This window comes from Mustela erminea, chromosome 5 (assembly GCF_009829155.1).
Source record: "Mustela erminea isolate mMusErm1 chromosome 5, mMusErm1.Pri, whole genome shotgun sequence".
In the NCBI taxonomy this organism is placed as follows: domain Eukaryota; kingdom Metazoa; phylum Chordata; class Mammalia; order Carnivora; family Mustelidae; genus Mustela; species Mustela erminea.
In genome coordinates this window covers 35,550,823-35,563,789 of record NC_045618.1, presented here as the reverse complement: position 1 = coordinate 35,563,789, position 12,967 = coordinate 35,550,823, and the positions used below count along the sequence as shown (strand labels likewise).

The 12,967-nt window shown below is 41.9% G+C and overlaps 1 protein-coding gene across 3 annotated transcripts in view; it reads right to left on the bottom strand.

Annotated features, from left to right (window-relative positions):
- Positions 1-12,967, bottom strand: part of THSD4 (thrombospondin type 1 domain containing 4) — a 571,839-nt gene that overhangs the window by 112,029 nt on the left and 446,843 nt on the right. For all 3 annotated transcript variants that reach the window (XM_032342609.1, XM_032342608.1, XM_032342610.1), the window contains one exon: positions 9,080-9,284. In XM_032342609.1, the coding sequence (XP_032198500.1) occupies positions 9,080-9,284 (205 nt within the window). The remainder of the gene's footprint in view (positions 1-9,079; positions 9,285-12,967) is intronic.

The following is a 12,967-nucleotide window of genomic DNA, read 5'->3' as shown; positions in this document are numbered from 1 at the left end:
GGGAAGAACACTGAAACCTTCATCATTACCTGGAAAACTGTAGAGAAACTCATCACATATCTCATTGAAAAACATTTCCATGTCTGAAAATGTATAATGTAAAAAACGGTCCTTGAAGAGTTCAACATAGCTTGAGAAACCCATGTGCTGAGGGCTTACCCATAATCTCAAGCAGTCCCATGCCATTTAACTTTTAAAATATACAGACCTCACAGAATAGGAGATTTAGCAGGATAGGTGACATAGGTAAAGAGAACACCTGTGATGAGAAGACCATTTGGAGTGCCTAGGGGACCAGCCAGTGGGGGGCCAGTCAGCGGGGCTTCCGACTCCTGGTTTCAGCTAAGGTCGTGATCGCAGGGTCATGGAATCAAGCGCTCTGTTCAGCTCTGTGCTCAGTGGGGAGTCTGCTGGAGCTTGTCTCTCTCCCTCCCACCCCAGTCTCTCTCAAATAAAAAAACCCTTAAAAAAAAAAAAGACCATTTTAAAAGGTTGAATTTTATGATATGTGAATTATATCAAAAGGAAAAAAGGAGGTTAAAAAAAAAGAGCATTCCACTGCTTTAAATGATTTAAATGCTGCAGACAGAAGCTCCCAGTGATCCTTCTGGAACGTTTCATTACAGTCTGCTCTTCTGTCTCCATTCTCCCTCCTCTTCCTGTACCATGTAATACTGCCGATGGACTCAGGATTTCTCAGGCCCTACACTGGTCTCTGGGCATCTACCAGGGTGAATCTGATTTTCTGAATCAGTCTCTCACTGAATCTTTTTTAGGAGGGAAGGGAATTTTGACTCCACGAAGCTTTGGTATCCTGACAAGTTCTCTGAGACAAAAGAAAGGGAATGGCTGTTCGCTAATTGTTGGTAAGTGACAGGGTTCTGAGTATCTGTTATCCTATCGATTGTCACAAATAATTATAGGGTCAAGATTCTTCCTCCCCTACTCTAGATGAAAACACTGAAGCTCTGAGTGCAGTTTCATGTTCACCCAGGATTTTTTTTTTTTAAGATTTTATTTATTTATTTGACAGACAGAGATCACAAGCAGGCAGAGAGGCAGACAGAGAGAGAGAGTAAGGAAAGCAGGCTCCCAGCTGAGCAGAGAACCCAATGCGGGACTTGATCCGAGGACCCTGAGATTATGACTTGAGCCAAAGCCAGAGGCTTAATCAGCTAAGCCACCCAGGCGCCCCACACCCAGGATGTTCTCTTTGGAAGGCACAGCTTAAAACCAGTTTTCTGAACTGAGCAAGGGAAAATTTACTAAAAACAACACAAAGCTCATTTAAAAAAAAAAAGAAGTGGCATCATTTGCTGGTACCTTTGAATTTGAACATAATCACACTTTGAATAATCCCCTGAAGAATATGTTCCCTTCTAGAAGGATATTTATGGAGATGTGATTTTCCAATATTCAAAAAAAAAAAAAAAAGAAGAAGAAAAAGAAGGAAACACACAAAGACTATTTCCTCACAACTGAAGATAATGCACAAACCCCTCATTGGGAAAACGAGACTTATTGCTCCTTTGGCAGCGCCTGGGCTTGCCGGAGCAAATGGGACCGCTTTTCCCTTTAACTGGACTTGTCTCAGAGTCTCATCTGCCATCCTTTCCTCCTCCTGCCAATCAATCCAGGTCAAGCAAATTTTGGTTGCATTTGCCTGGGTGCAGAAAGAAAAGCTGCAGCATCTGGAGTTATCTTCTGGGGTGCTCCTGGTATCCGAGATTTGCAAAATGAATCATCTCTCAACTGCTGCAGCCATTGATGGCTGCATGGCCAAGGCTGTACAAGAAGAGCTCAGGTTCTGAGAACTGCTCATAGGTTCTGAGAACTGCTCATGGGTGTTATATCTTGGTAGAGATTGACTTGAAGACAGACTGCTTGGGTTTGAATCCCAGGCTCCACCTCTTCATAGCCGTGTGAACTTAGCAAGTGACATACTCTCTCTGTGGCTATTTCCTTATCTACAAATTAGGGCTAGGAACAGCTTCCATCCCCCAGACTGTGCTTGAACAGTTCCTGTTCAAGAAATTATTTTAAAAATGGAAGGAGGAGTCAAGATGGCAGAAGAGTAGCAGACTGAGATGACTTCAGGTCGCAGGAGTTCATGTAGATAGTTACTAAACCATTCTGAACACCTACAAACCCAACAGGAGATCGAAGAGAAGAAGAGCAGCAATTCTAGAAACAGAAAATCAGCCACTTTCTGAAAGGTAGGACCTGTGGAGAAGTGAATCCGAAGCGACAGGAAGATAGACCGCCGGGGAGTGGCTGGCTCCTGGCAAGTGGCAGAGCAACGGAGCACAAAATCAGAACTTTCAGAAGTCTGCTCCACTGAGGGACATCGCTCCAGAGGCTGAGCGGGGGTGAAGCCCATGCTGTGACAGCGTGGTCTCAGGTCCCACAGGGTCACAGAAGGATCGGGGGTGTCTGGGTGTACCAGAGATTGCAGGTATCAGAGTGGGGAAGCCAGCTACAGAAGTGGAGCTGAGGAGTGAGCACTCAGCTCTGGGTTACCTTAAACTGTGATCCATGGCACAGTCAGGTCACTGCTCCTGAAACAGGGACCCCACAAGTGGCAGATCCGGGGAGACTCACCTTCCTTCTCTGGAGTCAGAAATCTGCTGGGTTTGGAGACTCCAAACAGGGCTGTGTGCCCGAGACAGAGATGCTCGGTCACAGGCCAGGTGAGCTTGGAGCGAAACAAGAGACCAGGGAGATGGGAAGGACTGATGGCTTTTCTCCAAGGGCAGACTGAGGGGGCCCAAACTCTCAGCTCCTCCAGCTGGAGATTGGGGAGGCCGCCATTTTCATTCCTGTCCTCCAGAGCTCTATGGAAAGCATTCAGGGAACAAGAGTTCCCAAGAGTGAACTGAGCAGATTACTTAGCTTGGCCCCTGGAAAGGGCAGTGCAATTCCACCTCAGACAAAGACATTTGAGAATCACTACAACAAGCCCCTCCCTCAGAAAATTAGCAAGAACATCCAGTCAAGACCAAGCTCACAGATCAAGGAGAACAGGGGAATTCCAGAGGAGGGGAAAGCAAAGCATGGAATTCATGGCTTTCTCCCCAAGATTTTTTAGTCTTGCAAAGTTAATTAATTTTTTTTAATTTTATATTTTTTCTTAATCTAATTTTTTTCAATTTTTACTCTTTACTCTTTTAATGTTTTTTAACTAGTTTATCTTAACAATACCTTTCTTTTTTAAAAAATCTTTTTGAACCTTCATTATTATAGTCATATTTTATCCTTCATTGTATCTAACTTTATTTTTTGTATACATATAGGGTTTCTTCTTCTAAAAAAAATTTGGGATACAACTTCTTCTAATAGATCAAAATATACCATAAATCTAGCACAGGGCTTTGTTCTAGTTTCCAGCCTGAGCAAATTCTCTCCAAGTTCTTTTCTTTCTATTCCCAACCAATATATCAACTCCTTTTTTACAATTTTTTAAAAATTTTTATCTTTACAGTCATATTCCATCCCTTCATTGTATTTATACTTATTTGTGTGTGTGTGTGTATATACATATATATTTTTTCTTTTTTTAAAATTTTGGTAGGTAGTTTCTTCTAAGAGACCAAAATACACCCAAAATCAATTGTGTGGCTCTATTCTATTCAGCAGTCTTATATATATATATATATATATTTTTTAAACTTCTTTTAACCCCCTATCTTCTCCCCCATGATTTGGGGTCTCTTCTGATTTGGTTAAGGCACATTTTTCTGGAGTCTTTGCCACTACTTTAGTATTTTGTTCTTTCATTCATATATACTTATCTGGATAAAATGACAAGGTGCAAAAACTCACCACAGGGGAAAAAAAAAAAAAAAACCAAGAGGCAGAACCAAAGGCTAAGGACCTAATCAATATAGACATTGGCAAAATGTCAGATCTAGAGTTCAGAATGATGATTCTCAAGGTGCTAGCTGAGTTCAAAAAAGGCATGGAAGATATAAGAGAAAACTTGTCTGGAGAAATAAAAGCCCTTTCTGGAGAAATAAAATACCTAAAATCTAACCAAGCTGAAATTTTTAAAAAGCTATTAATAAGGTGCAATAAAAAAATCGAGGCTCTTACCACTAGGATAAATGAGGCAGAAGAGAGAATTAATGATAGAGAAGATAGGAGAATAAAGAAGCTGAGAAAAAGAGAGACAACTACTGGACCACGGGGGGAGAATTTGAGAGATAAGTGATACCAAAAGACGAAACAATATTAGAATAATTGGGATTCCAGAAGAAGAAAGCAAGAGGGGACAGAAGGTATACTGGAGTGAATTATTGTAGAGAATTCCCCTAATAAAAAAAAAACAAAACCTCCATCAATATGCTGTTTACAAGAAATTCATTTTAGACCCAAAGACATCTCCAGATTTAAAGTGAGGGGGTTGAAAACAATTTACCATGCTAATGGACATTTAAAGAAAGCTTGGGTGGCAATCTTTACATCAGATAAATTAGATTTGAAGCCAAAGACTATAATAAGAGATGAGGAAGGACACTATATCATACTCAAAGGGTCTGTCCAACAAGAAGATCTAGCAATTTTAAATATCTATGCCCCTAACATGGGAGCAGCCAACTATATAAACCAAATAATAACAAAATCAAAGAAATACATCGACAATAATACAATAACAGTAGGGGACTTTAACACTCCCCTCACTGAAATGGACAGATCATCCAGGCAAAAGATCAACAAGGAAATAAAGGCCTTAAATGACACACTGGACAACATGGACATCACAGATACATTCAGAACATTCCATCCCAAAGCAACAGAATACACATTCTTCTCTAGTGCACATGGAACATTCTCCAGAATAGATCACATCCTGAGTCACAAATCAGGTCTCAACTAGAACCAAAATATTGGAATCATTCCCTGCATATTTTCAGACCACAATGCTCTGAAATTAGAACTCAATCACAAGAGGAAATTTGGAAAGAACCCAAATACATGGAGGCTAAAGAGCATCCTACTAAAAAATGAATGGGTCAACCAGGAAATTAAAGAATAATTGAAAAAATCCATGGAAACAAATAATAATGAAAACACAACCGTTGAAAATCTGTGCGACCCAGCAAAGGCAGTCCTGAGAGGAAAATATATAGCGATACAAGCCTAACACAGGAAACAGGAAAGGTCTCAAATACACAACCTAACCCTACACCTAAAGGAGCTGGAGAAAGAACAGCAAAGAAAGCCTAAACCCAACAGGAGAAGAGAAATCATAAAGATCAGAGCAGAAATCATTGAAATTGACACCCAAAAAACAACAGAACAAATTGATGAAACTGGGAGCTGGTTCTTTGAAAGAATTAATAAGATGATAAACTCCTCACCAGACTCATCAAAAAGAAAAGAGAAGGGACCCAAATCAATAAAATCATGAATGAAAGAGGAGATATCACAACCAACACCAAAGAAATACAAACAATTATAAGAACATGTTATGAGCAACTATGCACCAGCAAATTTGACAATTTGGAAGAAATGGATGCATTCCTAGAGACATATAAACTACCACAACTGAACCAGGTTGAAATAGAAAACCTGAACAGTAAGGAGATTGAAGCAGTCATCAAAAATCTCCCAAAAAACAAAAGAGCCCAGGGCCAGATGGCTTCCCAGGGGAATTCTACTAAGCACTTAAAGAAGAATTAATTCCTGTTCTCCTGAAACTGTTCCAAAAAATAGAAATGGAAGGAAGACTTCCAAACTCATGTTATGAGGCCAGCATTACCTTAATCCCAAAACCAGACCACGACCCCATCAAAAAAGAGAATTACAGACCAATATCCTAGATAAACACAAATGCAAAAATTCTCAACAAAATACTAGCCAATAGGATCCAACAGTACATTAAAAGGATTATTCACCACGACTAAGTGGCATTTATTCCAGGGCTGCAAGTTTGGTTCAACATCCACAAATCAATCAGTGTGATATGATACATTAATACAAGAAAGAACAAGAACCACATGATACTCTCAATAGATGCTGAAAAAGCATTTGACAAAGTACAGCATCCTTTGCTGATCAAAACTCTTCAAAGTGTAGGGATAGAGGGTACATACCTCAATATCATCAAAGCATCTATGAAAAACCCACAGCAACTATCATTCTCAATGAAAAAAAACTGAGAGCTTTTCTGGGTCAGGAACACAGCAGGGATGTCTATTATCACCACTGATATTCAACATAGTACCAGAAGTCTTAGCCTCAGCAATCAGGCAACAAAAAGAAATTAAAGGCATCCAAATTGACAAAGAAGTCACACTATCACTCTTTGCAGGTGATATGATGCTTCCTGTGGAAAACCCAAAAGACTCCACTCGGAATCTGCTTGAAATTGTACATGAATTCAGTAAAGTGTCAGAATATAAAATCAATGCACAGAAATCAGATGCATTTCCATACACCAAAATCAAGACAGAAGAAAGAGAAATTAAAGAATCCATCCCGTTTACAGTTACACCCAAAACCATAAGATACCTAGGAATAAACCTAACCAAAGAGGCAAAGAATCTGTACTCATAAAACTACAAAGTACTCACGAAAGAAATTGAGGAAGACAAAAAGAAATGGAAAAATGTTCGATGCTCATGGATTGGAAGAACAAATATTGTGAAAAATGTCTATGCTACCTAAAGCTACCTACAGGTTTCATGCAATCCCTATCAAAATCCCATCCATTTTTTCAAAGAAATGGAACAAATAATCCTAAAATTTATATGGAACCAGAAAAGACCTCAAATAGCCATAGGAATGTTGGAAAAGAAAGCCAAAGTTGGTGGCATCACAATTCCAGACTTCAAATTCTATTACAAAGCTGTCATTATCAAGACAGTATGGTACTGGCACAAAAACAATCACATAGATCAATGGGACAGAATAGAGAGTCCAGAAACAGAACCCTCAACTCTATGGTCAACTAATCTTCAACAAAGCAGGAAAGAATGTCCAGTGAAAAAAGACAGTCTCTTCAACAAATGGTGTTGGGAAAATTGGACAGCCACATGCAGAAGAATGAAAGTGGGCCATTTCCTTAAATCACACACAAAAATAGACTCAAACTGGATGAAAGACCTCAATATGAGACAGGAATCTACAAAATCATTGAGGGGATCACAGACAGCAACCTCTTCGACTTCAGCCACAGCAACTTCTTCCTAGAAACACGGCCAAAGACAAGGGAAGCAAGGGCAAAAATGAACTATTGGGACTTCATCCAGATCAAAAACTTTTGCACAGTAAAGGATACAGTCAACAAAACCAAAAGACAACTGACAGAGTGGGAGAAGATTTCCAAATGACATATCAGATAAAGGGCTAGTATCCAAAATCTAGAAATAAAACTTATCAAGCTCAACACCCAAAAAACAAATAAGCCAATCAAGAAATGGGCAGAGGACATGAACAGACATTTCTGCAAAGAAGACATCCAGGTGGCCAACAGACACATGAAAAAGTGCTCCATATCACTTGTCTTCAGGGAAATACAAATCAAAACCCCAGTGAGATACCACCTCACGCCAGTCAGAATGGCTAAAATTAACAAGTCAGGAAATGACAGATGCTGGTGAGGATGCAGAGAAAGGGGAACCCTCCTACAGTGATGGTGGGAATGCAAGCTGGTGAAGCTACTCTGGAAAAAAGCATGGAGGTTCCTCAAAAAGTTGAAAATAGAGCTACCCTATGACCCAGCAATCGCACTATTGGTTATTTACCCTAAAGATACAAATGTAGTGATCCGAAGGGCCACTTGGACCCAAATGTTTATAGCAGCAATGTCCACAATAGCCAAACTATGGAAAGAACCTAGATGTCCATCAACAGATGAATGGATAAAGAAGATGTGAGGTGTGTGTGTGTGTGTGTGTGTGTGTGTGTGTGTGTGTGTGATGGAATACTAAGCAGCCATCAAAAGAAATGAAATCGTGCCATTTTCAATGACGTGGATGGAACTAGAGGGTATTATGCTGAGCGAAATAACTCAATCAAAGAAAGACAATTATCATATGCTCTCCCTGATATGAAGAATTTGAGAGCCAACATGGGGGGTTTGGGGGATAGGGAAGGAAAAAATGAAACAAGATGGGATCGGGAGGGATTCAAACCATAAGACACTCTTAATCTCACAAAACAAACTGAGGGTTGCTGGGGGAAGGGAGGTAGGGAGAGGTTGGTTAGGTTAAGGACATCGGAGATGGTATGTGCTATGGTGAGTGCTATGAAGTGTGTAAACCTGGTGATTCACAGACCTGTACCCCTGGGGCTAATAATACATTATATGTTAATTAAAAATTTTAAAAATCATTAAAAAATGAAAATGAATATGGATGTTCACTAAAGGACTTGAAGAAATCGCTTTCCTTATATTATTTTGTTAACTCGTCTGTGCATGCTCATGTGAATTAGAAATTGGTCAATATCAATTCTTATGACCCGATTTGCTTTGCATAAAATGCAATCAGCCAGCAACCCAGAAGGAAGGATCAACAAAGATCTAATTCTTTGTGGGAAGATCGGTAAAAATGGCCTCTCAATGTCTATGATATTACCCAAAATGTCTGCAGCTGTTCAGAAAATACACACATACTCAACACATACCATTGCCCCAAGGAAGATGAAGCAGAAAGAAGAGAAACATGGTTTTTACTTCAGACCTTTGGGAATGAAGCTCCAGATAGGATCACTGACTGGCCCTGTTCGAACTCCAGTAGAACGAAGACTGGCCTGTACCTCAGCTCCTCAAAGAGCCTCCCCCATCTCAGAGAAACCATTTAGCCCAGTATCTAGTGCATAACCATGTTTTTCTTGGAAGGAACAAAGGCTGGCTTAAATGTGTAGATATTAAATATTTATTTGCAAGGACTTCAAAAATTTCCTCCACCCACGTTTCTCATGTTAAGGAGGAGGCCAAACGGTGCTTTGGCATTCTCCAGTGGCACCTTCTCCAAGTCCAAGGACATCTGGTCACCACCGTGTCATGCTCCTGGGAAGGAATAAATCACCTGAGAGTGACAGACTGTTTCCTCTGGAAAAAGACCAAGCTTACCCAAATAGTTGTTGCTCTTGTGCATCTCGGTGATGTTGATTTTGGTGGCTCCTTGGGGGATCTCGACCACGCGGTGGTAGCCCAGGCTGGTAAGGGCGTGCTTGAACACGCCCGACACAACCTGACAGCCTGTGTTGTCGCCGCCGCACACCCCGCATTTGTCCACCACCTTGTCTGAGCCCAGGTAGTCATCACAGCCAATGCTCTGCAGAGAGGTGGAAAACAAAAGACTCTTGGAGCACATCACAGGAGCATGGGGGGGAGACAGAGAGAGGAGGGAATGGAAGATCTTTTGGTGGGTCTTGAACTGACCCCCCTCCTGCCCCCCATTCAGCTCCTGCAGTGTCCAAGTGCATTCTTCCCTCACTTGACAGAGAGTCACAAAGTATCCACTCTGGGTAAGGAACTTCTTCTCAAGGTATGTGGGATACGTACACTCTGGGTGCAGGGGGGAGGCCACAGACAGTAAAACACGACACGTAAATCAAACAGTATGCTTGGGGGTGGCAAATGATAAGGAGAAAAATAATGGAGAGAGAAGGAATAAGGAGACCGTGGGGACCAGTCACTTGTTTACACTGGCTGGACAGTGAATTTGTCTTGAAAATCCATCCCCCTTGTTGGACTCAGAGAAGAGACCATCTGGGATTTTTTTTTAAGATTTTATTTACATATTTGAAAGAGAGCATGAGCGGGGGGAGTGACACAGGGAGAAGCAGACTCCCCACGGAGCAGGGAACCCGACTCAGGGCTCATTACTGGGACCCTGGTATCATGACCTGAGCCAAAGGCAGATGCTTAACTAACTGAGCCACCCAGGTGACCCATCTGGGGTTTTTATATAAAGTTCTTTGGGACCATGATAAGTACTGTATCTACAATTGGGATTTGTCCCCAAGTTCTTTGTTCTAAATGATAGACTGTATAAACGCTTAGCAAAGGATCCTCAGAAGTGGTACTCACAGGCCCAGTGTCTTAGGAAATTAACACAAATTTGTTGAGATCTGGGTCTCCACTGGTCAGTGGAGCTCTGAAGAAGCAGGAGCAGCAGTATTTTCCTTGGCACCCCCAACGCATTTTTCCCAGGGGTAAAGGGGGAAGGGAGGCAATGGCCAGATGATCCACATAAAAATAAATGAAGGGGTGATCCTTGTTCAGACAGGCCTATCAGCATTGAAAGGAACTCCACTGACCTTCCTGAACTTCCTCCAAAAAAGATTCTTCCCATTACTCATTATAAGACCTTTTAGCTTTATCATTCCCCTCCCTGCTCATGTTTTCTGTTGGGACAATTTTTTTTGCATGAAAAAAAATTAAACCTTGGAACAAAGGGCAAGATCATTATCTTTATGCCATCCTTTCCCACTTCTGGAGCTGATTCCATAGGGCTCACGATCATGCTTTCTGAACCTAAAATTTGGACGTGTGGTCTGAGCAAAGAATTCCGTCACGTTTCTACGGGTAAATGGAAGGGAGCAGACAACAGCTTGGACAATGCAGTACTGAGATGACAGGATCAGTTCACTGGGTTCTGGGGATCGGGAATGACACTTGAAGTCAGAATGGGATTCTAAAACTTGAGACGCACGTTTGCTGAATCACAGGCTTGTGTTGGTTCTCGAATTCTAAGAGTAATCATCAGACCACATCTCAGGGGGAAAAGTGGTCAACAAACCGTTCAAAATCCACTTTTGGTTTTGTGAAATATCCTTGGGTCTGTTTTTGTGGGCCTTACAGGTCAAATCCTATATGCAGAGTCAAATCAGAGGAGGTTCAGGCCTTCCCCTCCAAACTCACACTTGACTGACATCTTTCTGTAGGCACTATACCTGTACATTATTATTTCCATATTCCTGAGGGCACTTTAGTTCCTCAATAATAACTGGTCTCCTCACAAATAGCTTCTCTGTAAAACATTATTTCTGACAGTAACAGAACATCATCTCAGCATGTTCACCCACATCCAATTAACCTTTCAAAATGCCATGTTTGCTATGTATTTCCCCTCCCTCAACTATTTCTTGCCCCTGCTCCATGCACTTTTTAGTAGAAAAATAAGGAAAATGTTTTCCATGCATGATTTCCATCCCTGACCCCTTGGGTTCTCCTTGGCTTTGAAAGAAAGCAAGAAATAAACAAAATACCACAGGTCTCACCAAATTAAGGACATGCCTCTGATTGTCCCTGATGGGGCAGATGGAGAGAAAAGTGGGTCGGCACACAGTCCGTTTCCTGTCTAGCAAAGCCTCACCCTCCTTCCTTTGCATTCCTGCTACCCATGGACTCCGTTTGTCCCAGACCGAGCTCATCCTCACGGGGCACGCCAGTATAGGGAACGCTGAGTACAAGGCGTGAGGTAGGAATGAACACACAGGAAGTAGGAAAGCATGTTCGCGGAATGACTTGGCTCCAGTGTAGGGTTGCTGGGAGGGATGAAATCAGGCTGGAGAATTCAGCTGAAGCGTTTAAGAATCTTGGTTTCCACGATGAGGAATGAGAATTTTATCTGACGGCATCAGCAATAACCACTGGATGTCTCAAAAAAGCAAGGGCCGTGCTCGGATTTGTTTTCTGGGTGATAGCTTTGACTGTTGTGGAGAGGGTCCCAGAGTGGGAGGAACAGATAAGCTAGTGAGTCTCTCTCATCTAAATAGAGTGTCAGGGATATTTCAAGGATAAATGAGAGCCCTCGAAGACGAGGACGGACATCCCACGAATCCTCAGCCCCCAGCCCAATTAGAATGGGATGATCATAAGGTTGGTTTCAGACAACCACAGCTCGGCTAAATGTCATTTAATCTTGTGAAACAGATATTATATTAAAATGCTCTGCACAGTTCCATCAATGCTACCCCACACGCCGGTTTCCTGCGTAGCACGGCCTCTCTGGAGGACTCGAGACATAGGAAGAGAAGATTGTAGCAGTTTTTCCTGACTGACGTCTAGATGGCCTGGAGGTTGGCTTCCGTGAAGCCTGCAGCCTCACAAGTGCGACCAAGAACTAAAGGTGACATCCTGTTTCCTCAAGGTTGGATGGTGGCTTCCTTCTGGGGTCATTGCGGAAGACATCTCCACCACCATCCATACGTTTGGGGACAACGCCCAGAAATGAATTGGGCCGGAATTCTGGCTTGCACCTTAGGAAGCTGGTCAGTTGGTCTCTATGGGGATGACTTAAAAATGCTGGTCTGTGTCTCCAAACTCAGAGGTCTGTAGGGGCTTCAAGTGGGCACTCGAGTCTGCTGGATCCAGGTTTTGTGCTGGCTCGGCCACTTGGCAGTGCTAATCTTTGGATGTGTTAATTAGCCATCCTAAGCCTTTGGTGTTTTGTTGCTGGGGATGGTATGTGTCTGTCTCACAGCAATGCTGGGGGATCTAATGAGGTAAACATAGAAGGCACCTAGCAAAATGCCAGAATAGGGGGATTTCTCAGAAAACATGGGGTTTTGTTATTCATTGTCTTCCTATACTGGATTTCGTCAGTAACCTATCCATTTTCAAGTAAATTCTATCATCACATAACCACAGACCCGCTCCTATTTCTAGAACACTCCCTAGTACTTTCCAGTTGCAGACATTCTCTTCCTCATTTGGAGAAAGTCAGAAAAATCCAAAGAGCTAAGAAGAAAAGTCACCTTTCCCCATAAAGGTAAGGGACGTTGCATGGCCCCTTCACCCTCACTGCTCCAACAGCGCCAAGTGAAAAGGGACAGGATGAACATCTGCTCCTCGATCTACTTTTATTTCATTCTTTTTTTTTTTAACCATGTACTGCGGTTCCAAAGAGATATTTCCATCTGTTACAAAGGCAAATGGACAACTATCAGACATCCTTAGTATTCTTCTAGCGATTTCTACAACATGTTGTAGGAGAATTTTACACGTTGC